The sequence below is a fragment of the Bos taurus genome, chromosome 13 (genome assembly GCF_002263795.3).
Source record: "Bos taurus isolate L1 Dominette 01449 registration number 42190680 breed Hereford chromosome 13, ARS-UCD2.0, whole genome shotgun sequence".
NCBI lineage: Eukaryota > Metazoa > Chordata > Mammalia > Artiodactyla > Bovidae > Bos > Bos taurus.
This window is the reverse complement of record NC_037340.1, coordinates 54330339-54354917: the sequence shown is the minus strand read 5'-3', so window position 1 is coordinate 54354917 and position 24579 is coordinate 54330339. Positions and strand designations below refer to the sequence as shown.

General features: G+C 56.4%; 2 protein-coding genes across 4 annotated transcripts; one reads left to right on the top strand and one right to left on the bottom strand.

Annotated features, from left to right (window-relative positions):
- Window positions 1-9326: 9326 nt before the first annotated feature.
- Window positions 9327-22409, bottom strand: YTHDF1 (YTH N6-methyladenosine RNA binding protein F1). Of its 3 annotated transcripts, NM_001191416.1 has the most exons (6): window positions 22070-22096; window positions 21810-21834; window positions 21405-21410; window positions 20722-20801; window positions 13657-15177; window positions 9327-10687 (listed from the first exon to the last, which is right to left on the bottom strand). In NM_001191416.1, exons 1-6 carry the CDS (start codon window positions 22094-22096, stop codon window positions 10661-10663), a joined length of 1686 nt encoding a protein of 561 aa, NP_001178345.1. In that variant the 3' UTR covers window positions 9327-10660. The 3 variants fall into 3 exon arrangements, with proteins under 3 accessions (NP_001178345.1, XP_005214870.1, XP_005214871.1); XM_005214813.5 differs by lacking the exon at window positions 21405-21410 and having other exon boundaries at window positions 9415-10687; window positions 22070-22409; XM_005214814.5 differs by lacking the exons at window positions 21405-21410; window positions 21810-21834 and having other exon boundaries at window positions 9415-10687; window positions 22070-22409.
- Window positions 22102-23305, top strand: LOC112449235 (CLK4-associating serine/arginine rich protein-like). Its single transcript, XM_025000897.1, has 3 exons — window positions 22102-22580; window positions 22706-22884; window positions 23121-23305. The coding sequence occupies exons 1-3, from the start codon at window positions 22102-22104 to the stop codon at window positions 23303-23305; spliced, it is 843 nt and encodes a 280-aa protein (XP_024856665.1).
- The last annotated feature ends 1274 nt before the right edge of the window (window positions 23306-24579 follow it).

Genomic DNA, 24579 nt, shown 5'->3' with positions numbered 1-24579 from the left:
CAGGGCCACCCCGCGGGCTGGTCGGAGCGCTGTCCGCGGTGCTGGCGGCGGGTGGCCCCGCGGGACAGGAGCGCCACGGGCGCGGGGCCAACAGTGTCCCGAGGGCCACTCGCCCCAACCGCGGCGCGCTGGGCAGTTGCCATGGCTACGACGGAAGGGGTGAGATAGGGCCTGAGGTCACTGCAAAGTCTGTCCTTCCTCAGTCCACTGGGCCACGGGGTGGGGGTGGCCCTTTCTGAGCTCCTGGAACGGCCTCCACACCTCAAGGACACGGGTCAAAATGAGGAGGGACGGCAGTTTACACCCAGGGCCAGCCAGGGTCGAAAGGAGGGAGATGGATGTGCCTGACCGCATGGCGCCCCAAACCTCTGGACTGTGCGGGACTGAGGCACGTGAGGCTCCGCAGCCCCGGGGAGAAGAGACCCCTCCCCCACCATCTGCAGCCGCAGTGACACCCACTCAGGTTTGCTGCAGGCATTTTTTTTCTGTCTTCGGAGCCAGCGCCACCTGCTGGCACCCTGGCCTGCGCGCGCCTTGGGCTCCTTCTGTGCCCCTCTCAACCCCAGGCACCCCCATCCTGACAGCATCTTGGGTCACCCCTGGGGCAGACGGTCCTCTCCGGCCAGGCCCGCGTGCCCCGTTTCCCCTCCGGTGAGCCCCCAGGCCTGGCTCTGCGGCTGCTTGTTTCCTCTTAACCGGGTGAGGATGCTCCCCTCCAGCCAGGCTCCAAGCCTGGTCAGGAGCCCTGGTCTCCCTCATTTCTCCCAGCCCCCAGACTCCAGGCCGGGAGCAGAAAATCAGCACACAGGAACAACTTGGGTTTCCAGCTGTGGGCCCTCCATGCCGAACCACCCCCCCCCCACCCCCCTGCAGCTGCAGAACAAGGGTACACGCCTCCCCTGCAGCTCAGCCCTCCAGCCCAGCCCTGAGACATGGGAACAGGAGCCAGGGGCCTCCATCTGCCCCACAGCACCACATCAGGGTCACTACAGAGCCCTAGGACAGGGTCCTCTGATCTCCTGCCCGTGGAGGACAGGAAAGGCCAAGAGAACCGCAGCCCGACAGTGGCGCAGCACGGCTGGTCCCTTCTTCCCTCCTCTGTGAGGGGTGCACACAGCATCCCCAAGGGCCTCTGGTCAAGGGGGAAGGAGGAGCCCAGCAGGGGCCTCAGGGTAGCCCTAGGTCTGGGTGTCCCCGCTAGGTGTGGAAGGAGGCGGGGGCCTTGTCCTGTCTGAGCTTTCTCTTGTGGCTGTATCAGGGGACAGCTTGCACCTTCTTCCTGAGGGAGCAGCCCCACGTCCCTGGCTGTCTGGAGCGGGTATCGGCTGGGCTCTCTGCTTGTTTACTTCCCTTCCTGGGGCCATGGCTCCTGACCAGAATGGACCTTCCAAGTGGTTCACCAGGTGTGGGGGACACCTCAGCATATTCCTCAGGCTGGCCAGGATCCAGTGGGAGGCCTCAGGAAGAAGCTTGGGGCTCTGCCCCCCTAGAACCCTCCCCTAAAGGAGGTCTGAGGTCACAGTATGCCTAAGCTCCAATCCCCCAGCAGGTCCGTGGTGCTAGGGGTTCTCAGGACCTCTGCCGGGCTGGCGGTGCCGGGCCGGGCTACTGCTGCGTGACAGCCGCAGTGCGGGGAGGGCCACGTGCTGCAGGACAGAGCCAGGCCTGCGCCCTGCACCCCACAGAGCCCTGCGGGTCTGTGTTCAGCCTCCCTGCTCACACACCTGCACATGGACCCCTGACCCCACTCTTGGGGAAGAACTGGGCCCCCGAGCTCCTGGCCAGTGCCTGGCCCACAGGACACTCCCTGCAGAGGTCCAAGGAGTCACCCTGGGGACCACAAGCTTGTTTGAGTACTCAAAACATGCCTGCACTGGGGCTGGTACCAGCCTGGGTCCAGGCCAGGACACTCTCTAGCAGATGGCCAGGGACCCCCTCTACCCCATGATGGGTCTGCCCAAGGATCCAGCCCTGTGGAAAGGGCTTTTCTGCTTTGAATGAAACCTAATAAACACCAAGTCTGATGCTGCCTGTCCACAGCAGCCTCCAGACACCCCTGGGGCACCCCCCGCCCCCAGGCACTCCAGCATAGCCCACTCTGATGCGAGGCCAAGCAGCAGTCAGCCCAGGCCAGAGAGTCACCTCCTACATGCTCCCTACATGTTCTGCCCTGTTCTGACCCTGCCTCCAGGGCAGGGTGCCCTCAGGTCCAGGTACCCAGCAATCCTCTGCCAAGGCAGAGATCAGGAACCCAGCTCTCCGACCTACCTGGTCATCTCCTGGCCTGGCAGGGACCCTGAGAGCACAGCTCATCGGCAGCCCAGTCTTCACCCCTGGGCTTCCGGCAGCCAGGTGGGGTGCAGAGCAATGAGTGACAGTCGAGAAGCAGGAGTGGTGCAGGGCTGTTCCCTGGGCTTGCCAGCAGGGAGAGGGGAGGGGGCAGGGTCTGCCGCTGTGTGGAGCCCCCATTCCAGAGGGACTGAGAGGTGGTGGGGTCTTCTCATACACACACACCCCACCACATCCCCTCCACACCCCCACAGGGCTGCAAAGCAGAGATCACAGAATCAGGGCCCCCACACTCAGGCAGGCCCTGCACTCAGCACATCCCTCCCTCCTCAGCTTCACATCCCTGTTCTTAGCACAGAGAACAAGACCAGTGCATCTCCTGGGGTGGACGACAGAGGGAGCCCTGGGGAAACCAAGGCTCGGCTGACCCCTTGGCTGAGCTGGGGGCATGTTATTTTCGGGGTGAGGGCATGGCCATACACCCCTTGTCCCACTGACATTCCTGCAGCTGTCTCCACCTCCACATAGGGACTTGCCTGGCTCCCTGGTGGACATCAGCAGCCTAGACGAGAATGGACACAGAGACCGGCACGTATCTGCCCTCCCCAGGTCCACTCCCTGCCCTAGCTGGTGGGCCAGTGCCTCAACACTCACCACCAGGGAGCTTGAGCCAGAAGTGACCAGGGCAAGGCCCACTGTGCTGGAGGATGGGGGCCAGAAGTGACCGGGGCAAGGCCCCCTGAGAAGCCGCTCTGAAGACACTCTGGTGGGGGTGATGACAGCTGAGCCCCAGGGCCAGGGGAAGATGGAAACACACAGCCTCCCCGAACAATAACAGGGTTCCAGGCCCTGCCTCGGGTCCTCAGCCTTGTCCAGCAGGTCCTTTCAAGCTGCCCCCAATTGCCCGTGGGCCACCTGACTCCCCACCCCAGGGTCACCACCCAGTGTGGGACACCACTCTGGCCTTGGAGCCCAGCCTCATCAGAAGCCCCAGGTACTCAAGGAGGGCACTTGGGCTGTCCTGGGGCTGGACCACCCTGGACCCTCCTGCTGAGCGCCGCAAGCTGGGACCAAGACCTGTGACCTGCCCTGGGGAAGACCAGCTCTGTGAGCAATGTGCACCCCACAGGAATGATGACCAACAAGACCAGGCTTGGGACACTCCCAGCCCCAGGCTGTGCCCTGTCACAGCTCAGAAAGCACAGAGGGCCAGCTCTCCTCAGTGAGTATTGTCTCTGTAGGTCAGGACAGGCTGCTCCACAAAACACACACACACACACACACACACACACACACACACGGTCTGTGCCCAGCCCCTTGCAGATTCTGGGACTTACCACATGAGGGCGCCTCTGGGACGCCGCAGGATTCTGCGGCAGCGTGTGAGAGCCGAGGGGCGCACCTAGACACTTTCCTTTCTTCATTCAACAAACATTTCCGAGTCCGTTGTGGGGGACCAGGCCACAAGTGCCGCCAAGGTCTGGGACGGGACCCTGATGGGTAGAGAGGGAACCTGACAGGAGCTGAGTCTGGAACAGACAGAGCAGGAGCCTCTTGATAACAGCAGGCAGGAAGTCAGACCCTCAGTCATCGGCCACGACCAGTCTCAGGCCTCACCGAACTCTTTAACCTCTCTGCGCCTTGATTTACTCATCTGTGGCTGGAGGGTGAGCTCAGACACGTTCACTCAGTAAATCGTCACCATCACCACAACAATAACCACCACCGTCATCTCCACCATCATCACCTTCAATATCAGCAATGGCAGCACCATCACCATCAGGGCCCTCACAGGATGAGGTCGTTCAAACACCCTCTGGCTTGTCCTGCTTTCCATCCTTTGAAGCAGCGGGGGTGGATGAGTGGAATGAAGATGCAGACCCATGGGAACTGTGGCTACCCAGAGGTCACCCATGGCCACTCATAGCACCTGAAAGACCCACGTGCTCCTAGGAGAGTGGCCGCATGCTGAGGACACAGGAGAGGCGGTGACAGGGTGAGTCAACAAGCTGAGAGTTGAGTGGTGCCATATGGGGCTCTCAGAGACAGGCCGCTGGGTGTGACGCTCGGGTCCCTGACCCCACACAGGACAGCTCTCACCAGGCCATGGAGGCCGCCACCTTCACTGCCCAGGCAGCCCCAGGCTCAGCTGGCCCTTGGACAGTCTCCAATGTCCTTTCCCCACCATCCTTCAAAATGTCAGGAAAGACCCCTGTCCTGGCACCCAGATCGCATCTTCCCAACCACATCACTCCCAGAGAAGTACAGACCCCACTGCGGGCACACAGCCTGCCTCCTGGTTTAGAACACACAGGGGCTATCCCTCTCAGAGCTTGCCTGTCCAAAGGTCACAGATGATGTCCCAGAGCCCACGGAAGGCCCATTCCCAGGTAAGCCCCACTTCCCCTCACACAGACCACCTGACCAGCTGGAGGGTCAGGCAGGATTCCTGACAAGGCACCCTTGCCCATCTTGAACCACTGTCACCTTACAACTAGCCGTCGGTGTGGCCAGGGCCCATGTGCTTGTGCAGGGGTGTGGATTTGTATGTGTTCATGTCTGTGTGGGTGGGTGTGTTTGTAATGGGTTACGTGTGTGCCCACAATCGGGCACAAGTATTTGCTCATGCACATATCCATGTCTGTATGTCTGGTGGTGTGCACATGTGTGCACACAGGTGTATGTGTGTACAGAGCACAGAGGGCAGCTTGAGGGTTGGAAAGAAGCAGGGCCTTGTGTACTCCTAGGTGCTCTAAATGGAAAGCCCTTCTGCCCTCCCCACCCACTAGATGGCCCTCAGGCCTCAGCTCTGACCCGGCCGCCCCAGGGGCAGGTATCCCAGGGCCCAGGTGCTGTTTGCAGTCATTTCCTTATTCCCTCCATCTCCTGAAGCTAAGCTGGCCAACCCTAGGATCCCTCACTGGAAGCCAGAGAGGTCAGATCAGGACCTGTCCAGGACTGCTGGGGTCTGTCTACCTTCCTTTTCAGCCAGGCCCCAACCCCATCCTGGTGCCACCAGGCCACGCCCTTCCACAGTCTGTGGCAGAAAAGCTGTGGCTGGAGGCGAGAGTAAAGCCAGCTCAAGGCCATCCCCTCCTGGCAGGGGGAGGGGGTTGGATGGGCCCAGCCCTGAGCTTTGCTGCCCCCAACTGCCCAGGAGTAAGGCACCAGTGGGGACTGTCCCAGGAAGGCCAGACGGAGCCGAGTGTTTTCTGGCAGCACCTGCATTTACACCCCACCACCCACTTCCAGCACCCCCACCTCTTGTGCAGCTGGGATCTGGAGTACTAGGAAGTCCCCCTGTGGCTGGGCCCCACCCCTGGCTCTTCCTGTCCACCCGACCAGCATTCCGCCATCTGCTTACCATCCAGATGTGCTCTGTGGCCCTTGGGGGCCCCAGGGGTAGGGACTGTGTCAACAAGCTTTGAAGGAGGCTAGTGACCAGAGCTCCAGAGGCTGGCTGAATTCCAGGTTCCAGTGACTGCAAGGCTTGGGGACAGTGGGAGGCCCTGGGGACCTGCATGAAGGGACATGTCCACTCCACAGGGTGACATCATTCAGATGTCTGCACTAGGCGTGCACTTGGGTAGGAAGGAGCCCGGATGTCACTGGGGGAGGTGACCAGGGCAAAGGGTGCCATTCAGCAAAAATGGGTGAGCCACAGGCCCTGGCCCCTCCCTGGAAACTGTACTTCTGGTGGGACTGACCCAGGGCTCAGGCATGAAGCACGGGGCCTCATCTACCAGGGTCACATCGGAACCTTTGTTGCAGCTGTCTTCACAGTGGGTGTGGGCAGTGAGAGGCTGCCCAGCCTGCTACCATGGTGGGGCACCGAGGGCAGTCATCACTCAGGACCCCTTGGATGATGGGCCTCCAGCAGAGCTGGCGGCCAGTCTCACATGAGCAAGGGGACACTGCAGTTCATCCTCCAGTGGGATGGGCCCTGCTGAGCACCTGCTGGCCCACCCTGGACCCTTGTCCCTCCCTCTGCCACCGGGGGGGCCCTCCCTTCGCATGGCCCTGGGACAGCAATTGCCAGAGGAGGCCACTGTGGGGCCAGCCACCTGGCGAAGTCTGTGAGATGAGCCAGAGGGGTAGGAGTTGGGGGTGGGGTGGGAGGTTATCATCCACAGCAATGGTGGGGGAGGGGAGGCCCGGCCAGGAAGCACCCCCTCCTCCCCCGAGATGCTGCCAAGGACACTGTTGTGTTGACAACCAAACAGGGCCCAGCTGTGTCCACTCACTGACACCTGATGTGCTGCAGTCCAACACACGAGGGCATCTGCTGAGAGCTCCACACAGACTTCCCACAGGGCGAGAACACACACACAACCTGTGCACACATGCAACACACATATACAGCAATACCTACCTATACATACACATGCATGTGTCTAATGCACATATCTACACACAGATACATGCATCACACACCTACACACATATACAACACAGTCTACCTGTATACACACACACACAGCCCACACATACAACACATACCTACACACACACATATACACCATAAACACACACGCAACCCTACGTGTGTGTGTATGTGCTGAGTCGCTTCGGTCATGTCCAACTCTTTGCAACCCCAAGGACTGTAGCCCTCCAGGCTCCTCTGTCCATGGGGATTCTCCAGGCAAGAATATTGGAGTGGATTGCCAGGCCCTCCTCCAGGGATCTTCCCCAACCCAGGAATCAATCCCCCATCTCCTGCATTGCAGGTTAAGTTCTTTACGCCTGAGCCACTGGGCAAGCCCAACCCTACACGTACATATGACATATACACACAACACATACCCACACACACACATATACAATACATACGTATGTACATACACACGACCTTCCACACACATATACAGCACACATGCACACACACAACACACACAAAACAGGCACACCTGTCTACAACACACATGTGTATGACACATCCGTACAAACGCAGCAAGCAAATGACCAAGGAAGTGGGGCAAAACACTACCAACAAGCAAATCTAGGTAAAAGGTGTCCTCTGTTCTCTTCTCGCAGATTCTCTGTAAACTTGACATTATTTCCAAATTAAAAGTTTGAGAGCAAAGAATGTGGCTTCCTTGCGAGCCCCGCACGGGCCCCAGCCCCTAGGAATGTGCCTTTCTGAGCAGCCTTCTCAACCCAAAACCAGGGCTCCTCTCACAGCACCTGGTACCTCCCCATCTCCAGGTGCCTAAGCCCTGTCCCGAGGGCTGGCAAGTCCCCCAAAATAGCAAAGGGGAGTCAGGCCCTCCCCTGCCCCTTGGAGCAGCTCTGCCCAGGGACCCAGATGTCTGGGGGCTCATCAAGCCCACCCTCCTGACCGCTCTACCTAGACTGAGAAATAGTACTTGCTCCCCCTCAGTCTCTCCCACCAAGCCAGGGGTGGGGCTGGCCACATCTGCCCTGGCGATGGCCGAGGCCACCACTATCCCAATCCAGGCAAACCGTCCCAAGTCAGAGGGCCAGCTGAGGGAGTCCTCCTCCCTGGTTGAGCTGGCAGCAGAGCCGACACGTGGCGGGGAGGGGCACTGCCTGGGCAGGACACTTGTCCACAGCACTGTACCTTGGGTCCCCAGCCTGTCAGGCCCGTGCCAGGGAGGGTCCCTTTTCTCCCCTCCACCTACAGAAGCCCCTAATTTCCAAGCTAGTTAAGCAGGGCTGAGGTGACATGGCCCTGTGCTCACAGCAGGGGCCATCCACCAGCCCCTCATCTCCCTTCCCCTCCCAGACCCCCAAGGGCACACCGCCTGGTCACATGAGAAACCATCACCCAGACTGCCAGCCTGCAAAAGCCGAGTGGTCCATGCTGGAGGCCCAGCCATCCTGCTCCTGCACCCTCCCAGCTCCACACCCACCGGGACCCTCACCCCACGTCACCACAGGTACAGCTTGTCAAGCACCTGGTTGCTCTGAGTTGCCCTCAGGAAGACCCCCACCAGGGGTGGGTCTGAGGCTGACACTGCGTCCAGGTAGCACTAACCCTGCACCTGCTGCCCGGTGGAGGGATTCCCTCCACCTTCCCCACACCCTCCTCCAGGGGCCTCTCCAGAAATAAGAACACGGTCTACCAGTGATGGCTCAGCTGAAAAACATTCCCCACAGGATCCATCCAGTTGCTGCAGTGAAGACGGGTGGGACAGCTGCTCCAATTCCTTTAGAACACAGCTGGTTTCGGGAAAAAAGTTGATCATGCAAATCTCAAGTGACTCCAGGATATGGGAGGAAGCAGCATGTGTGTGTACGTGTGTGTGTGTGTGTAGGGGGAGGAACCAGCATGTGTATGTGTGGGAGGGCAATTTGCACATAGGGCCCCGGAGCCCAAGGGGCTCTGCTGGCTGCCGGTGACGTGAGGACCCACGCATGGGCCTGGGCTCTGGATCTCATCTCAGTTGAGCTCTTGCTTCAGCTCAGCTCTTGCCTCCCCATCCTGGAGATCTTGGATGGCAAGGAGCCAGAGGGGCAGGACCCCACCAAGGGAGAAGCCACCTGCAGGATGAGCTCTCTGCGGACCAGCCCGTGAGGATGGGGTCTGCAGTCAGACCCTCCAAGGAAACCTCTGGAGCCGGAGGGACTGCGTGGAGCACACTGGGCAGATGAAACCCATCATGGAACTCCTGCATGGCAGGCTTCTGGGTGGACAGAGGGGGGACAAGGCAGGCTGACGAGCTGGGTGTGAGGGAAGAGCTGCCACCAGCAGCCCTTTGAAAGCAGGATGGGACATGGTGATTATGCACATCCCCGCAAGCCCTCCCACACCTGCATGTGTTGCCCTCCTCGGCACGTTCAGTCCCAAGTGTCCACAAAGCCAGCAGGGTGGGGGGGACACCCTCAGAGCCAGTCAGCAGCCGAGCCTGCCCTGGCCTCTGCCACTGAGTGCGGGAGCCGGTGGACACCCCAGCACAGTGCGGCCGTTGGCACATTGCTCACCGACCACGTGCTGAGCCAGGAACTGCATGCTCTCTGAGGCTGCCCGACGACTGAGCACACGTGAGACATGGCAGCAGATGCGGGGGACACACGGGCCTCTGGAGAGTTGAGTTAACTGGCTCTGCAGTTAAAACGTTAATTGGTAGAAGAGGGTGAAGAATGAAGTGACAGAAGACTTGCTAAATGGGTATTGTTTATTAAGGCTTGTATTCTTCTAGAGAAAGTTATCCGATGTCGTCCGAGACTCCGCACAGGCGGTAACGGTTCAAAGAAAGTGACACGTTCTAAATACAAGTCTAAATAAAACAGTTTGCACTGTGACTCGGAGGGCCTGTCGAGTACACAGTTTTCAGAAGCACCTGCATTCTGCATGGGAGGCCCTTTGCTCGAATCGTGTGCAGTGAGCATGAAGGCAGGCATGCACGCCACGTTCATGCTCTAACTCCCATGGCGAGTTCTTCAGTGGCCCCTCATTCCATAAAACATGACAACAAATTAAGTTTCTGAAAGATTTGTTGTTTTACCCATTCAACAGGATAAAAGAACATATAGACCCCACAAACTGAACTTTACAACCGGCAGCATCATCCATCACACCCCTCTGGACTACCAGATCTCACATTTAAAGCTTAGTATGATCGGTATAAAAACGTGAAACAGCTCGAGGACTCTCCAGTGAAAAAAGGGGGAAGTCAAATGGTCTGCACACAGAAGGAACCCCTCCGCGCCCAGCCTGTGGTCACCTCCAACCAGGAATACAGCAGACCCCAGGCACACACGGAGGCAGGAGGCAGGTGCTCCAAGGAGAGCAGGTTCACCAAACTTTTGAAAAACTGAAATTTATCCTTCTGCCTAGTAGATGTCAAATGGGCAGATGAGCATCTCAGACAGATAACGGAAGAAATGGCAAAGCAGCCGAACAAGTCGGTCATTAGCCTGTGGACTTCAGCATCTTGAAGGGAAGCAAATTTAAAACACAACACCAAAATGGCAGACAACTCATGGTGTCTTATGTTCAGTATTAAAGCAAAAGGGGTGAGAGACAAAAGGTCTCACATAAAGATGTTAAATGACTGTGAATTTAAGAATAGGAACATAATGTTCCCCCCAAATAATAAATCTTTGGGATGAATTAAGTTTTTGTTTTTAAGAATACTTAACATTTCGCGTTAGGTCAGTGTGATTGATAAGCTGACAAAACATAGTCCTTTATTAGTGAGTTCTACAATACTATATGATACATAGAAAAAATACAAATGAATGCAGATTCATCTGGGCGAAAACAAACTACAAAGGACATAAAGATGTAAGCAGGCGAGCACTGCATGAAGCCAGCAGAGCCGCCGCCGGGAGACAGCACCAGGCACACGCCCTCCAGCCGCGCAGCCCCACGTCAGACCAGACGGCACGAGAGCCTGCTGAACCCTCACTGCTTGTTTCGACTCTGCCGTTCCTGTAAGGAAAGGGGAGAGTGTAACACACGGGCCTCCGCGCACACAGACAACGTGCCTCCAGGTCCAGGTGCTGTGGCCAGATGTGGACCCTGCTCCCTGCTTGGCCACCACCCACGGCAGCTTGAAGCTTTGGCGTCCTGGCCACTTGGGCCAGGCACCTGACAACTGCCAACATGCGGTGACACCTGGGCACGGAAGGCTCCTCTGGCCAGTTTGCTTCCTACTGCCCACAGGACCACCTTTCCCAGGGCGGGCGTGTGAGTAGCCTGTGAACACAGTGCCAGCCCTCCACGTCCCCATGTCCGCCCGCCTGCTGAAAGCCATCTCAGCCTCTCCTTACGATATGCCACTTGACTCGACTGCAAATATGGCAACGTTTCCCGCCGCCCCCCCACCCACTGCCCCTCTGGATAGGATGAAGCTGGGAAAGGACCACTACAAGAGTCACTACACACATACAGTATAATGCAGTAAAAACACTCTCTTTTAAAAAAAAAAAAAACAACACTCTTTTGCTAAAACTGACCTCACGTACCTTCAGGTTAACAAGACCCCAATTCCCTGGTCCCCCATGTCCCCACCCAGGGCTGGTCAACAGCAGGAGCACCTGCCATACTTTTCATACTGTCCCCTTGTCCCGAAAAAGCCCCCAAGTATGTGGGTGAGCAGGCAGGCTAGTGGACAGCTACGACTCCAGGAATTAACTGTGCCTCCCCACCCTGAACTCTGACCTGCAAACGCTAGGAGTTGTGTGTCCTGCACCCTCCTAGAAAGAGCCCAGCTCCTGCCCCTCCTGGACAGCAAGGCCGGACTCTCTTCTGAGTTCAAAGTGGCTGCGGCTGACGTGATGCTGACAAGGGCGGGCTCCTCCCACAGCCCCGACTCCTCTAACCATGACAACGACCACCACCTTGAGACTGGAACAGCCTCTTCTCAGACCAAGCCCAACAGAGGCCAATCGCTGCCTCCTCAGCAGAGGCTCAATCCTGACCCTCCATCTCTGCCCAGTTTTCCATGGAATCGCTATGTCTGCAGAGCTGACCGCGGGCCGCAGCCAGTCTGGTCGTATGAGGAACTCTCCAGCTTGATTCTGTCACTTAAAACCTGCACTATTTTAAGCGCCCTAGGGAGTAGCCATCTCTAGATTTAAAGCCCAGAGGCTTGCACGCCTGGGTCTGATCCAGCTGCCACGAGACCAGGTGCTTCCCAACAAAGCCAGCCCGCTTTCAGATGGATAGCTGAGACGCAGGGCAGTGACACGCCCGTCCAAGGGCAAGTGCGTCTTACCTTTCAACACAACACGTCTCTAAGCATCGCAATCATTTCAAACACCAGCTGATAAACAAAAAGACTACCTGAGAACCTCCAGGGTGGGCTTCCTGGTGGTGGCTGCCCTACCAGCAAGCTCAGAGGTTACGAGGAAGAGCTGCTTCCACCCACATCTTTTTTAAGGACACACCCAATTCTTGCCAGGAAATCAGCGCCAGCTGCCAACTCCAGAAGGAACCACAGGGACAAGTGTCCTGGTAGATGTTTGTGGGGCCAAGACAAGACCCACCCACACTCTTCCACAGCCCACCGAGCCCAAGAGAGGCCTGACATCTCTCTAGGACAGCAACGGGTTGGGGTTCCAAGACGGGAATTAACCTAGCACTGACCCCTGTGAACAAAGGTGGCTGGCTCATGATGCCTGCTTCTGCAGTACCCCTGCCCCAGGGGGAGGGACAGCCCAGGGAAGCCTCCCAGCAAAGCCAGAGGACAGCCCTGCTGAAGAGGCTCCCAGAGGAACAGCTGGAAGCCATGGGCCCCACGGGTCTGGGCTCGGGTGGCTCCTCCGTCTACCTGTTCCCGACATGCAAGCACATGACCACGAGGCAAGTTCCAGGACAGAGGTACCTCACACAGCCACCAGGGCAGGGCAGAAGTCTACCCCTCGGCTCACTACACCCATCAGAACCAAGGGCCACAGCGCGTGAGACACACGCAGAGCCAGCATCTGGTCACCAGGGGCCTCAAGTCTCGTGGGTAAGACCTACATCCTATCCAGGCAAATTCAGCATCTCTGCGTTTCATTTCATACCCGTTTCACACTAACTGAAAGGAAACAAGACATCTCTCTTCCGCCCCAAAGAGGCAGTGCAACCAACCTGTTTCCAAAGCTTTGTGGGTGGTCAGTCTGTGTAACTTCCAAACTGCTACCAGCACTGTGCTCTATGTCCTATTTACAAGCCTTTCTGTCAGAAAACTCTCATGACACTGAATTCCCAGATGGGCAAAGCATCTTTTTTTAAAATAAAAAAAACACAGAAAACTATAAAGGATTGAAAATCCACCTATTATCAACTGATATTTCATGAAAGAAAAGACATTTTAATACCAAAAAAGCAGGAAGAATCTCAGGCTCAGCTCTTAACACAATGGCTCTACCAGGTGTGCCAGTGCCCTGTCCTCCCCATTTCTGGGCCGGTCTCCCACCAAGCAGACTCAGCCCATGCGCTGGCACAGGAGGTGGGGACCCACTCAGAGACCAGTTCAAGGGTCTTCTGTTGTGCTTCCAGACACACACACTCCAGTTATGAACTGTCTGCATCCCAATCTCCCCTGCCCACTGCTTATTAGATGGAGCAGATTCATGTTTCCAGAAACTGCAGCATACTGGGTTTTTAAGACAGAATAAAGCAGCAGCCACTTCTAGACTGGAGTGTCCCCACTGCTGAAGGCCACGCCCAGTTGGGCCTTAGTGGGAGCATCTGGCCCAGCAGCCTCGCCTGTCCACCCTGGGGCCACAGAACTCTAAGTGTTCCAGGCTGGACAGAGACTGGGAAGCCCTGTTCTAACGAGTCACCCAAGTCCTCTACAACAGAGGCTGCAACCCATTGTTTCTGAACAATTGGCAAGGACCCAGGTGCTGTGTCAACAGCTGTTCAACGTCCGTGTTGGGCCAGGGACCCCGCCCGGCCAGGCTCACCTTACGCACCACCTCCTCCTCCTCCTGGCGCCTCTCATAGTGTGAGAAGTCGTCAAAGATGGAGGTGCTGTGCCTGTAGGAGGCGATGATCCGCAGCACCTGCCGGGCCTTCTCCAGGGGTACCTCCTGGGTGTCGCGCGAGTTGGTGACCGGCTTGTTGTCATTGTTTTCCAGCCGGATGTGCCGCAGCTGGCTGTTGGGCACGTCCTTCACAAAGATCCACTTCACGTCAAACTTGCCCTTCCACTTGTCCTGGGACCAGACCCCAGCGCTGGTGCCGTAGTCCACAGGCGACTTCATCTCGGCCACCCCGCAGAAATGGCCGCTGCCGTTGACGCTGAAGAGCAGGTAGACGGGCCCCTTGCTGCCCAGGGCGCGGAAGGCACTGTCCAGGCGCCGGTTGCCATGCTCTGTGCTACACCAGAGCGAGTACTTGATAGAACGGTGCACATCATCCTCAGAGTAGCTCTTGATGATGAACACACGCCCGCTCTTCAGGTTCCAGTCAAACTCCTTGGGGTTGTAGCTGTGGGCGGCTTTCAGTTTTTCTAGGACGGGGTGGGACTCTGCGCTCGGGGTCGTGCTGGGCTGGGCGCCCCCGGAGGAGTTACTGTCGCTGCCGAGGCCCCCAGTCTGCCCGAACGCCGCATTTCTGCTACGAGGGGCAACCCAGCGGGTCTGGGGCAGCTGCTGGGGGCCCGTGTGCTGTGGTGGGGCCGGAAGGGGAGGTTGGGCGGGAAGAGGCTGCATGGCCGGCTGGGGCTGGGGGGCCGCCGAGGAGGCTGGAACCTGCTGGGGGGCCGGGGCTTTGGGCACAGGTCCCTTGTTGTCCCAAGTACCAATGTCCATGTTATGTTTAATAGGTGGCGGGGGCAGCGCCCCCCCGATGGCAGGCCCGCTCTTGGCCTTCATTTTCGGCTGTGGTTTAGCAGGTTTGCTGGCAATGGCAGCCCATGAGGTCGGCTTCGACACTGGCAGGGGCACATTTGTCCCACCGTTGCCAGAAAGGATGCCTGTCATGGCCACACTGCTGACGACCGACCCTACCGTCTTGACTGCAGAGGTGGTGACGTCCCCAATCTTCAGGCCCACCATGCCCTGCTCCAGGCTGTTCATTCCTGGTGCCTTGTTGAGGGTATCACCATGAAAGCCTGTCTGTCCGTCCACAATCGTGCCACCCAAGGAGCTTGGCGGGTAGGTGTAGCTGTTCCCGTAGGCTGAACTCTGAGCCTGCTGACCCTGAGACCCACTAGTCCCCCAGGCCGAGAAGGCAGGGTTTTCAGGGAAGAAATTAAACCTGTGCTGGTAGATGTTGCTGCCCAATCCCCCAGGCTGCCCGAAAACGGCATCGTGCACGAAGTGGTGGTCTCCGTTACTGAGCTGTCCGTAGGTGGTGAGGTAGGGGATTGGAGGGTCCCCTCCAGTAGACCATGGTGCCTCGTTGAGGGAATAGGGGAATCCGATGGATGGCGGGTAATAGCTGGACAGGTAGGGGTCGGCCATGGAGGGGTAACTGTTACTCTGTGAAAACAAGCACGGGAAGAGTTAGGCCGTGACATGGCAGAGACACTGCCACACCGAGCACGTCCGCTTCAGCGCAGGTGTGAGCAGCACACAACGGGAGCCCGGGCAGGACACAGAGGGCAAACACCCAGACGACCCACGTGGCCACCCAAACACTCAGGACCACTTGTCATGATCATGACTCGAGTCAGGAGACCCGCCCCGCCACTCTACTTTTAAGAGTGACCACTCACAGGAAGCAGCCTGAGGAGCAGGTCTCTGTCCTACAGCAGTAACACTCGAGCAGGACACGGGCAGCACAGGCAGAGTGACGAAGTGCTCGAGAGGCAGCAGGCGCTTCTAACAGCAGCCAGGATGCTCGCTAATGACGCGCCTGGATGGATACCTTTCCCACTCTCAACCCTCAGGACTCCTGCCCCTGTCAAGGGCCGCCCCAGAGACCCCTCCACAGGCTTTTCTGGACATCTGCCTGGACCTCCAACCCTGAGCCCAAAGAGGTCTGGCCCCCTCAGTCTCCACTGTTTCCTGGGCAGGCTCTCAGAGGAGACCCAGCTATGGGGGATGGGCAAGTCTCCCTAGCGTCTCCACACGCCAGGGTCCCCTTTACTGGGAGAGCTGGGCTCTGAACCAGCCCTGCCCGACCCCTCCTGACACTATGTCCCCACAGGACCACGGGGCACAAGCAGGCTGTGTGCAGTGATCTACAGCACTGGGAACCGCATATATATTTTCATTCCCATCTTACTGGCAGCCCAGTCCCACATCAGCCAGATCTCCCTCCAAACTCTGAGAGCAAAGCAGCAGAGTAACAGGTGAGGCTGCTGGGATCAGCAGGGAACCTGCGGCGCCCTCCTCGCTGTGGTCTGCATCCCCTCCCCACAAAGATGGTGCTTCCGTACATGGTGCTTAGGCCAACTGTCCAGGCTCCAGGTCACAGGGCAACTGAGCTGTGCTCACTCCGTGAGCCGGGCTGTGGGGCCGACCAGGGTTCAGGCTGCTCGTGATCACCCCAGCCCCTCGGAAGCCCGCCTGACCGCGGCCTAGGGCTCTACAGACACGCTCCCCAGCTGGGCTCCTGAGACAGCAAACACGCTGTCTGCTTAGTCAGCCATGCAACCCAGGTCAGGAGGCTCAAGCTTACCCGCCAGGGACGTGGGTGCAGAGACCAAAGGGATAAAACAAACTGCCCACTTCCTCCGAGCACACTAACACCTCTGGACAGCTGTATCACTGGTCTAGTCAAAGGAGCAGTACAGAACAAACTCTTAAGGAGGACTCAGGTAAAACCACCCTGACGACTGCTTTCACACATGAGACATCTAATTATAGCCTCTGTATAATTCAGGGCCTCAAAAAAGGAAGGCTGACAGGACTTCAAGGCAGAATTAGTCCAGTAATGGGAGAAAAAACACCCCCATGTGTTGGACTCTTAGGACACCTCCTCGTGACCAAATCTAAAGTGATAAACAAAATGGACACTCCAAACAGTATAAACTCAGAGTCGTTGACAGTCAGCCCCAGGCAACCGTTTTTCAAAACCCGAACAGTAAAACACAATAAACTCATAAATTAATTCTATAATTAAGAGTTATTTTATACTTAAAACTTAACCACGTTAGGAAAAAGTCTCTCATTCTCAATGACCAGAATCACCTTTTTAAAAGTTGAAATGTTTGACCCCTATATCCATTTTGTTGAGAAGAAAGAAATTCTGAAATTACTCAAATGCTTTAAGTTTCACAAACGATACAGGGACTCAACCATTACAGTGACCAAAAGACGGGACTGGAGGGGAAACAGAAGGGGAAACAGAAAGGAGCCTCCAGAAGCCCAAGACACACACACCACCTGCGAAGCATGCTGAGGAGCATTCACACAGGGACAAGCCAGCTCGACCTCGCAGGATGGCGTGTGAGAAACAGCGACATGAGGTCTTGAGGTGATGCCATGCTGATCCCACAGTGGAGGAACACCCCCAGCACTTGAGGGGCTCTGCCCACATCTCATCAGAGGACACGACCAACGGCAAAGCTTTCGAAAAGGTTCCCAAATGGGTCTACACTGACTCCCAGTGAATCGGCACTAGCACTCGGAACGAGTGAATTCACACAACATTCTTTTCTTAGGAGGCGAATGTTTCTCATTACACCCAGAACAACTGAATTATTCAAGAGGAAAAGTGAAAAAGGTGACTTTCCCCCTTTCTGTCACCGTCAACACGAGCGGGGATGCTGCTGAGTCTGCCAACAACCAGATGCTCGAGTGAAGATGCTGAGCCCCGGGGGCCCCTCTGTCCACACACTCAGCCCTCTGTCAGCCGGTAGCACTCACACCAAACTCAGAGGCACTGTCTCCAAAACTCTGAGCAGGAATTTTCTGGGTCCTTTCAGTCTTTCCTTACCTTTCAGAGGTAAAAACAGAGAACCGGAAAGCAGGAAGGCCCTGAGAAGGGCAAAGTCAGGATGATCTGGTAGCCCCAGAAAGTGCAAGTCGCTCAGTGTGTCCAACTCTTTGTGACCCCATGGACAATACAGTCCACGGCCTTCTCCAGGACAGAATACTGGAGTGGGTAGCTGTTCCCTTCTCCAGGGGATCTGCCTAACCCAGGGATTGAACCCGGGTCTCCCACATTGCAGGCAGATTCTTTACCAGCTTAGCCACCAGGGAAGCCCAAGTATGCTGGAGTGGATAGCCCATCCCTTCTCCAGCGAATCTTACTGACCCAGGATCTGAACCAGGGTCTCCTGCCTTACAGGCAGACTCTTTACCAGCTGAGCTACCAGGGAATCCCCAGGGCCCCACCCAACGCCTCTCACCCTTGCCCCTGGGCCCCCTACCCCAGCCCTGCTGTCCTTCCCTGTGCTTTCTCTACCCTCATCATTTCCAAAATACTGACTGATGAGTATTTCAAGTCACAGAAGCAGATCCAGAGCTGCTACATAAGGATGCTCCTTGAGGCCACTAGGAAGAAAAACACACCAGAAGCAGGGACCCCGGGCCTTTCTGAGGAAGGCAGACCTACCAAAGCGTGGGTACAAGTCACCTAACTCAACTGACAGGTGTGCTTTTAAATGTTTTCCAAATCATTTGAAGCCTTAAGGCTTCACAAGCCAGAAAAACAGTGTCTCCAACTGGCTACCACACACCACGTCTGGGTTAAGAAAAGGTAAGAAAGCATCACAAGGCTGATGGATATGCCCACAACCTCGCCTTAGCAACAGCTCCACAGGTGCCATGCGTACCAGAGAAAGTCACATAGAAAACCGCCTTCTTTAAACACACACAGCTCATCTCATGTCAACACCGCCTCAGTAAAGACTGAGCGCACAGACGGGAAGTGGGCTCACTGCTCCTGGCCACAGCCATCGCCACTCAGGCCTCCTCATTAGCAGCCTGGAAGGATATAGCAGCAGAGCCCACATCTAGAGGAGGGATTCTTGATGGCATCACAGCCCTGGTGAAGAAAGGAGTGGCACACACAGGACCCATGGACCTTGCTGCATGCTGTGAGAGGTCCTGCTGCTCAGTCCACAGCCTGGCTCTGCCACTGGGCACAGCAGAACCTCACTGGCCCTCACGGTCTGTGTCCCTAATATGAAAAGGCCAGGAAAACTTAGGATCTAAGAGCCCTCCTGAGTGGCATGCTTCCTACACAATTGGGCATTTCTGGACAGTCTACTTTCTATCAAGAGTTTTCTTAACAGAGTCCCTCTTAAGTGATGTGCTGTCTAGTCATCTTGCTGAGAACAGCACATCTTAACATGCAGAATGAAGGGGCTATTTTTTAAGTGTCCACTGACAGCACCAACCTACCCCAGTCTTTCCAATGGCCTCCCCAGAGTAAGACAGCTGGGAGTACTCCACTGACATTGGAAAGTCACCTACTCAAACATCCCTGGTGGTCCAGTGATTAAGAATCCGCCTGCCAATGCAGGGAACATAGGTTCAATCCCTGCTCTGGGAAGATCCCACATGCCACAGAGCAACAAAGCCCGTGCACCACAACTATTGAGCCTGTGCTCTAGAGCCCGTGAGGCACAACTACTGACACCATGTGCAACAACTACTGAAGTCCACACGCCCCAGAGCCCGTGCCCCATAATAAGAGAAACCACTGCAATGAGAAGCCCACACACCACAACAAAGAGTAGCCCCCGCTTGCTGCAACTAGAGAAAAGCCCACATGCAGCAATGAAGATGACCCAGAGCAGTCAAAAATAAACTTAAAAAAAAAAGGAAGCCATCTACTCCTTTTTAAAACATCCTACCTTAAGAAATTTTGTTTTAAATGAAGCAACCTCCTCTCCTGATATTTTTGGTTAAAATTTAATACATAACACTGCTGGAGCAAATCATGCAAGAGAAATAAGTTTAAGTCCGCTCAACTTCCTGCCACACCTCTGGCTGAAAGGCCATCACAGAGCAGTCCCTTGTCCTGCCGAGAGGAGGGGTGGGTTCTTCGGGATGGGATGGGGTGGGGTGGGGTGGGGTGGGGTCGGGTGGGGAGTGTGTGGCCCTCAGCCTCTGTCCTGCCAAGTGGAGCAGGAAAGAGAATGGAGAAAAGCCCTAAGACACTCCAGAGAAGAGCAGACAAGCAAGGAAACAGGCAGCCCAGCTTCATTCCACAGGAAAGAGGCAGAGCCTCATTTTATTTTAAAGCAAACATACACCATGTACTTTAAAAGTGACAGATGTTTTGTTTAAACTTGAACTCAAACTGACCTAGTGGTTTTAGACAGGACAACACAGCCCCCCAGAAGACACCTGTGACATTTCTGGTTGTCACACGAGATAGCATGCAGATACTAATGACATTTCATGGATGCAGGCCCAGGAGGCTCCTAAACATCCTACAGTGTGCAAGACGGCCGCCCAAACAGAGCACTTCAATCCACAATCCCCTTACTGCCAAGGCTAAGAAAACACCTAAGAGAACGGATGGCTACAACCCATTAGGTACTGCCTTGAGCTCTAGGGGCACCCTGTAGTCCACCCTGCCCACAACTCTGTCAGGAGTCACCTCTTCAACTGTCTAGAGAAAAGTAAGTGAGCAGAGAGGGCAAGCCATCAAGAAAGTGTCCCAGTCAGCAGCGGCGTGAAGAACTCAAAGATGGAGCCTCACTTCAGAGTCCTGCTCTAGCTGCTCCTAGACCAAAATTCCAATCGCTCAGAGCTAAAAAAAAAAAAGTCACTGGAAAGCTTCAGAGAACTAAGTGACACTCCACTTTGTCAAACGCAATGCCATCATTGACCCAGCAATGCTGAGACCGCCCAACTAGAATGCCGCATGCTTGCCAGCCCCGGTGGGATGTCATCTCCTCCAGAGAGAAGACCAGCTTCACTGCGCTCATGCCCCACCTTCCATGTGATGCTGCTCTTCAAAACAAGCCTTTGTCAGTGTCTTACTTTACCTTTAGTATTTTATAGTCTGCATCTCTGTTGTTCAGGATGATAACATCAGAAATAAGTAGTAAAGGTGTATTTACTTTTTCAAAACTCAGGTGAAATAAATGCAAACATGTTATAAAAAGATAAACTCACCTGGTTTGACTGTCCAGAAAGGTAGGGCTCAAAGTCATTGTCATGAACGGTATCCTTCTGATGCAAAGAACCATTTTGTACTGCAAGAAAATTTGGAACATATTACCTTTGAATTCTTAAAACGTTGCTTTTAATCATGGAAATTGGAAAAAGTCAAGTTTATGTCCATCAACTTCTAGAAATTGCTTTTACTTTAAAAATGGACGCAGACATTCAGAATTGACACGCAGCTAATTAGAAAAGTGATACAAAACTTTCAATAACTTAGGTAACGATTTTTATGAAAATTAATTGGAATTTGGTAGACACTAACAAAAGGGAGGTACAGATGAGATAATGCCAGGAACTTATAACCCGGTTTTGGTAAAGGTGATGCATTCAAAGGTCTTTGTATGCCCCGCGAGGAGTGGGAGTGAGGCTGGGAAGCTGTAACTGGACGTCTCTGAACTATTATCTGGCTGCACTCTTACTTTCCACTGTCACCACACTCAGCCAGGAAAGGAGGGGAAGGTAAAGAAGTGCTGGGCCTTCTCCAATCTCCAAACGTGATAACCCTATTTGGTTACACCCGAGGCACACACACACCGGTTCAAAATAGTCTATGGAGTAAACATGAAGCGTCACCAGTTTTCCCAGGAGTGAGTTTTAGGGGTGGACCCCAAGCCAGACTATCCCGAGATTACAAGACACTCAAAAGACAGAGGCTTGAACTACTGGGGTAAGGAGCCAGAGTACAGGGCCAAGGGCCAGCCCCACGCCTGGGGTCACAGACGGAAGGGTCGCTCAGCCCCTGGCCTCCTTCCCTTCCCCCCGCCACTACCCTGAGGAAAGAGGGAACTACGAAATTACTCTCCCCGTCGATTTACTTCTTGAAAACTCCCTGTTTTTAACCTGTTTCGTCTCCCCCAATATCAAAATCCGAAGTTTTCTCTCCCTAAAGCTGAGAAAGGAAAACTCCGCGGTCCTGGCCGCCGCTTCAGAGACCTCTCTCTCTCCCATACACGTGCACCGGGTCTCGGCGAGCGCCGCCCCCTCCGCTCCCGAGCCCCTCCGCCCCGGTCCCTGGCTGCCGTCCCGACTTCGCTCACCTTTATTATCTTGTCCTTTTGTTCTCTGATTCGCCGCAGGCCGGACATGCGAACGGACAGCACCCGGGGAGAAGAAACACAACTTATCCACGAGAACCCCTCCCGGCGGGCGACGAGCTCCGGCCCGAACCGGTCCGTGGCCCCAGACGACGGCGCTCCGGTCCCATGACCCCAGCCCAACCCCGCGACCCAGACCCCGGCTCCGTAAGCGGCCCCCGCGACCCCGCCGCCCGGCCCCGCGACCCCGGTCCCGCTACTACCTGGGGGTCCACGCTGGTGGCCGACATGCTTCATGAACAGCCGGCGCGGCGCGGGGCCAGGGCGCCCGCCGGCTCGGGCCTCCCCGCGAGGCCGGGCCTGTCACCCGAGCTCTCGCGGCCCCGGGCCCGCCGCCTCCTCCCCGGGCACCGGCCGGCCGGGCGGCGGCGGCGGCGCGGCGGCTGCCGGGCGCGCGAGCCGCTCGTGGGCAGGCGCGAGGCGGCTAGCGGGACGGGACGCACTGACTAGGCGCCGACTCCAATGGCGGCGGCGGCAGGGGCAGCGGCGGCGACGGCAGCGGCAGCGGCAGCGGCAGCGGCGGGGACCAGGCGGCGCGACGTCAGCTAGCGCGGGGCAGGCCGGGAGGTCGACGGGCAGCCACGCGCCGCGCCTGCGCGCTGCCCCCCGGCGGGACGGATCTCGCGCCCTGGTCCCAGTCTTGCGCGGCGGGATGGGGCAAGCCCAGTCAGTAACATGGGCATGTCCTGGAGCGCTGCAGGCCCAGCCCCGCAGGTGTGCACCTGTCTGGCCTCGCTACCGCAGCCACAGAGGTGGCAATGATGCGGCTGCACGGCGCGTGCCGGCACAGGTTGGCGCGGATTGTGAGCCCGGTGGCACCCCCTGCGCTTGTCCCTCAGGTGTGAAGAAGAGCAACCCGCGAATGCGAGCATCCACCGAAAGCCACTTTCAGCGGGCTGCAGTCCGCTCTACCCCACACCTCGCCCCAAACGCCCCGCCAACAACCCTCGGAGGGGAGCCCAGGCTCTGAGGTTAGCGGTCCTCGCCCTGGGCTCGGGCCTCCTGAGATTGCCGCCTAGTGAGCGCTCTCTTGGGTCTCCTTGGGGCTCAGCTTATAACCATTTTGCATTTAGATTCTTGACCTCGAATTTCACCACAGGGAGGAAAACAGTTCAGCGCTGCACTTTACCCTAGTCCAGGATCTGCTCAGGGCATTAGAGTCTCTATTTGGGGAATGGAGAGACCCTTCCTGCCCTCCTTCCTGAAGGGACATCACTTCCATTCATCACTCACTCCCACCCTATCCCACACCAGGCCCCCATCCTGGACACCTAGCAGGCCTCCCAACTCCTGTGGCCCTGCTCCAACATGGCTTCTGGATGGGTCTCTTCTTTTCCAGCTCTGGCATTTGTAACATCTTCCCAAGGCCTAGATCTGCTGAAGGTGAAAGGCCTGGAATGCTGGCTCTCCCACCTTCTGGTGGCCCCGAGTGTCCCTAGCTCTCTGCCTGTGTCTCACACGAGCTTCTCCCTGTGTTGTGTCTCTGAAACTTCCTCTTCCTATGAGGACACTGTCATTGGATTTAGGGCCACCCTAATCCAGTGTGACCTCATCTTAGCTTCATTGTATTTGCACAGACCCTATTTTCAAATAATGCCATACTCACAGGTACCCAATGGACAGGAGTCTGGGGGTTCACTGTTCAGCCAGGACAGGGATCACAAATGATGTCAACTGAAACATTTGAGGTGCTCAACAGGGGCTGAGCTATGGAAGGATTGGCTCCTGAAACTACAGGCCTCAGGTGGTGCAGCCACACCAGCCTGCTGGCCAGGGAAGAGGCAGGCAGGATCTGAGAGCCACGCCTGGACCTACCCCAGACTGCCACCCAGCCAGCTGGAAAATCCGGCAATGGTCCTCACTGATGTTGGGGGGTGGGATAGCATGAGGATCGCCCAGAGCAGGGAGCAGAGGGTCACCAGAGGCCCAATGTAGAGATTCTGTGGGCCCAGCATAGGGGCTGAGGCCCCCTAGACCAGCCCTGAGGGGAAGCCTTTTCTTCTGGCAAACCAGCGGACACAGGAAGGATGGAGTCACAGAGTCTGGAGCTGGGCTTCCTGTTCCTGGTCAGGCTATGAACACAGTGGGAGAAACTATCCCAGCTCCTGGCACAGGGAGGGGATGTGAGGGCCTTAAGTGGTGGTGACCAGCTCAGGCTTAGAAGCAGACCGGGAACTCTGGAGAGAGGGTGGCCTGACCCCAGGATCTGTGCTGGGACCAGCCAGCTCTCCCCACTGCCCAGAACACTCTGCTCCTGCCCTCCCCCACCTGACCCCTGGTCACCCTTCAGCTTCAGGGAGGAGCCACGTCCACGCAGGCACGTGACTCAGGTTTCCTGCCAGGAGGTCCAGCAGAGAGAACCCACCATATACTGGGCCCCCCCAGGCACCCCCTCCCTGCCATACCTGACTGGGATGGGATTGTCTAAATGTTTCTACAAATGATTTTAAAAGGTTTGATTTTCTATTTATTTCAAAGGCACATAAGCCCATGGTTAAAAACCTCACCTAGAACTTCCTCAGCAGTCCAGCGGTTAGGACTCAGTTCTTTCACTGCTGTAGCCCCGGTTTCTATCCCTGATGGGGGGAACTAAGATCCCACAAGACATATGACACTGCCAAAAACAAACACACCTTGTCTGTGTGTTCAAAGGAACAAGGTGGGAGGCAGGCCTCTCTAGCCTCGCTGACCCTGATGCACATGCACACCTGTG

Excerpts from the sequence above, each read along its gene's own strand:
- LOC112449235 (XM_025000897.1), top strand. The coding sequence starts at position 22,102 with ATGAACAGCCGGCGCGGCGCGGGGCCAGGGCGCCCGCCGGCTCGGGCC. Across the intron at positions 22,581-22,705 it reads CTGCAGGCCCAGCCCCGCAG|GTGTGAAGAAGAGCAACCCG; the intron begins GTGTGCACCTGT and ends CTTGTCCCTCAG. Across the intron at positions 22,885-23,120 it reads CCTCCTGAGATTGCCGCCTA|GCCCCCATCCTGGACACCTA; the intron begins GTGAGCGCTCTC and ends ATCCCACACCAG.
- YTHDF1 (NM_001191416.1), bottom strand. The coding sequence starts at position 22,096 with ATGTCGGCCACCAGCGTGGACCCCCAG. Across the intron at positions 21,835-22,069 it reads CCACCAGCGTGGACCCCCAG|AGAACAAAAGGACAAGATAA; the intron begins GTAGTAGCGGGA and ends GCGGCGAATCAG. Across the intron at positions 15,178-20,721 it reads TTTCTGGACAGTCAAACCAG|AGTAACAGTTACCCCTCCAT; the intron begins GTGAGTTTATCT and ends TTGTTTTCACAG.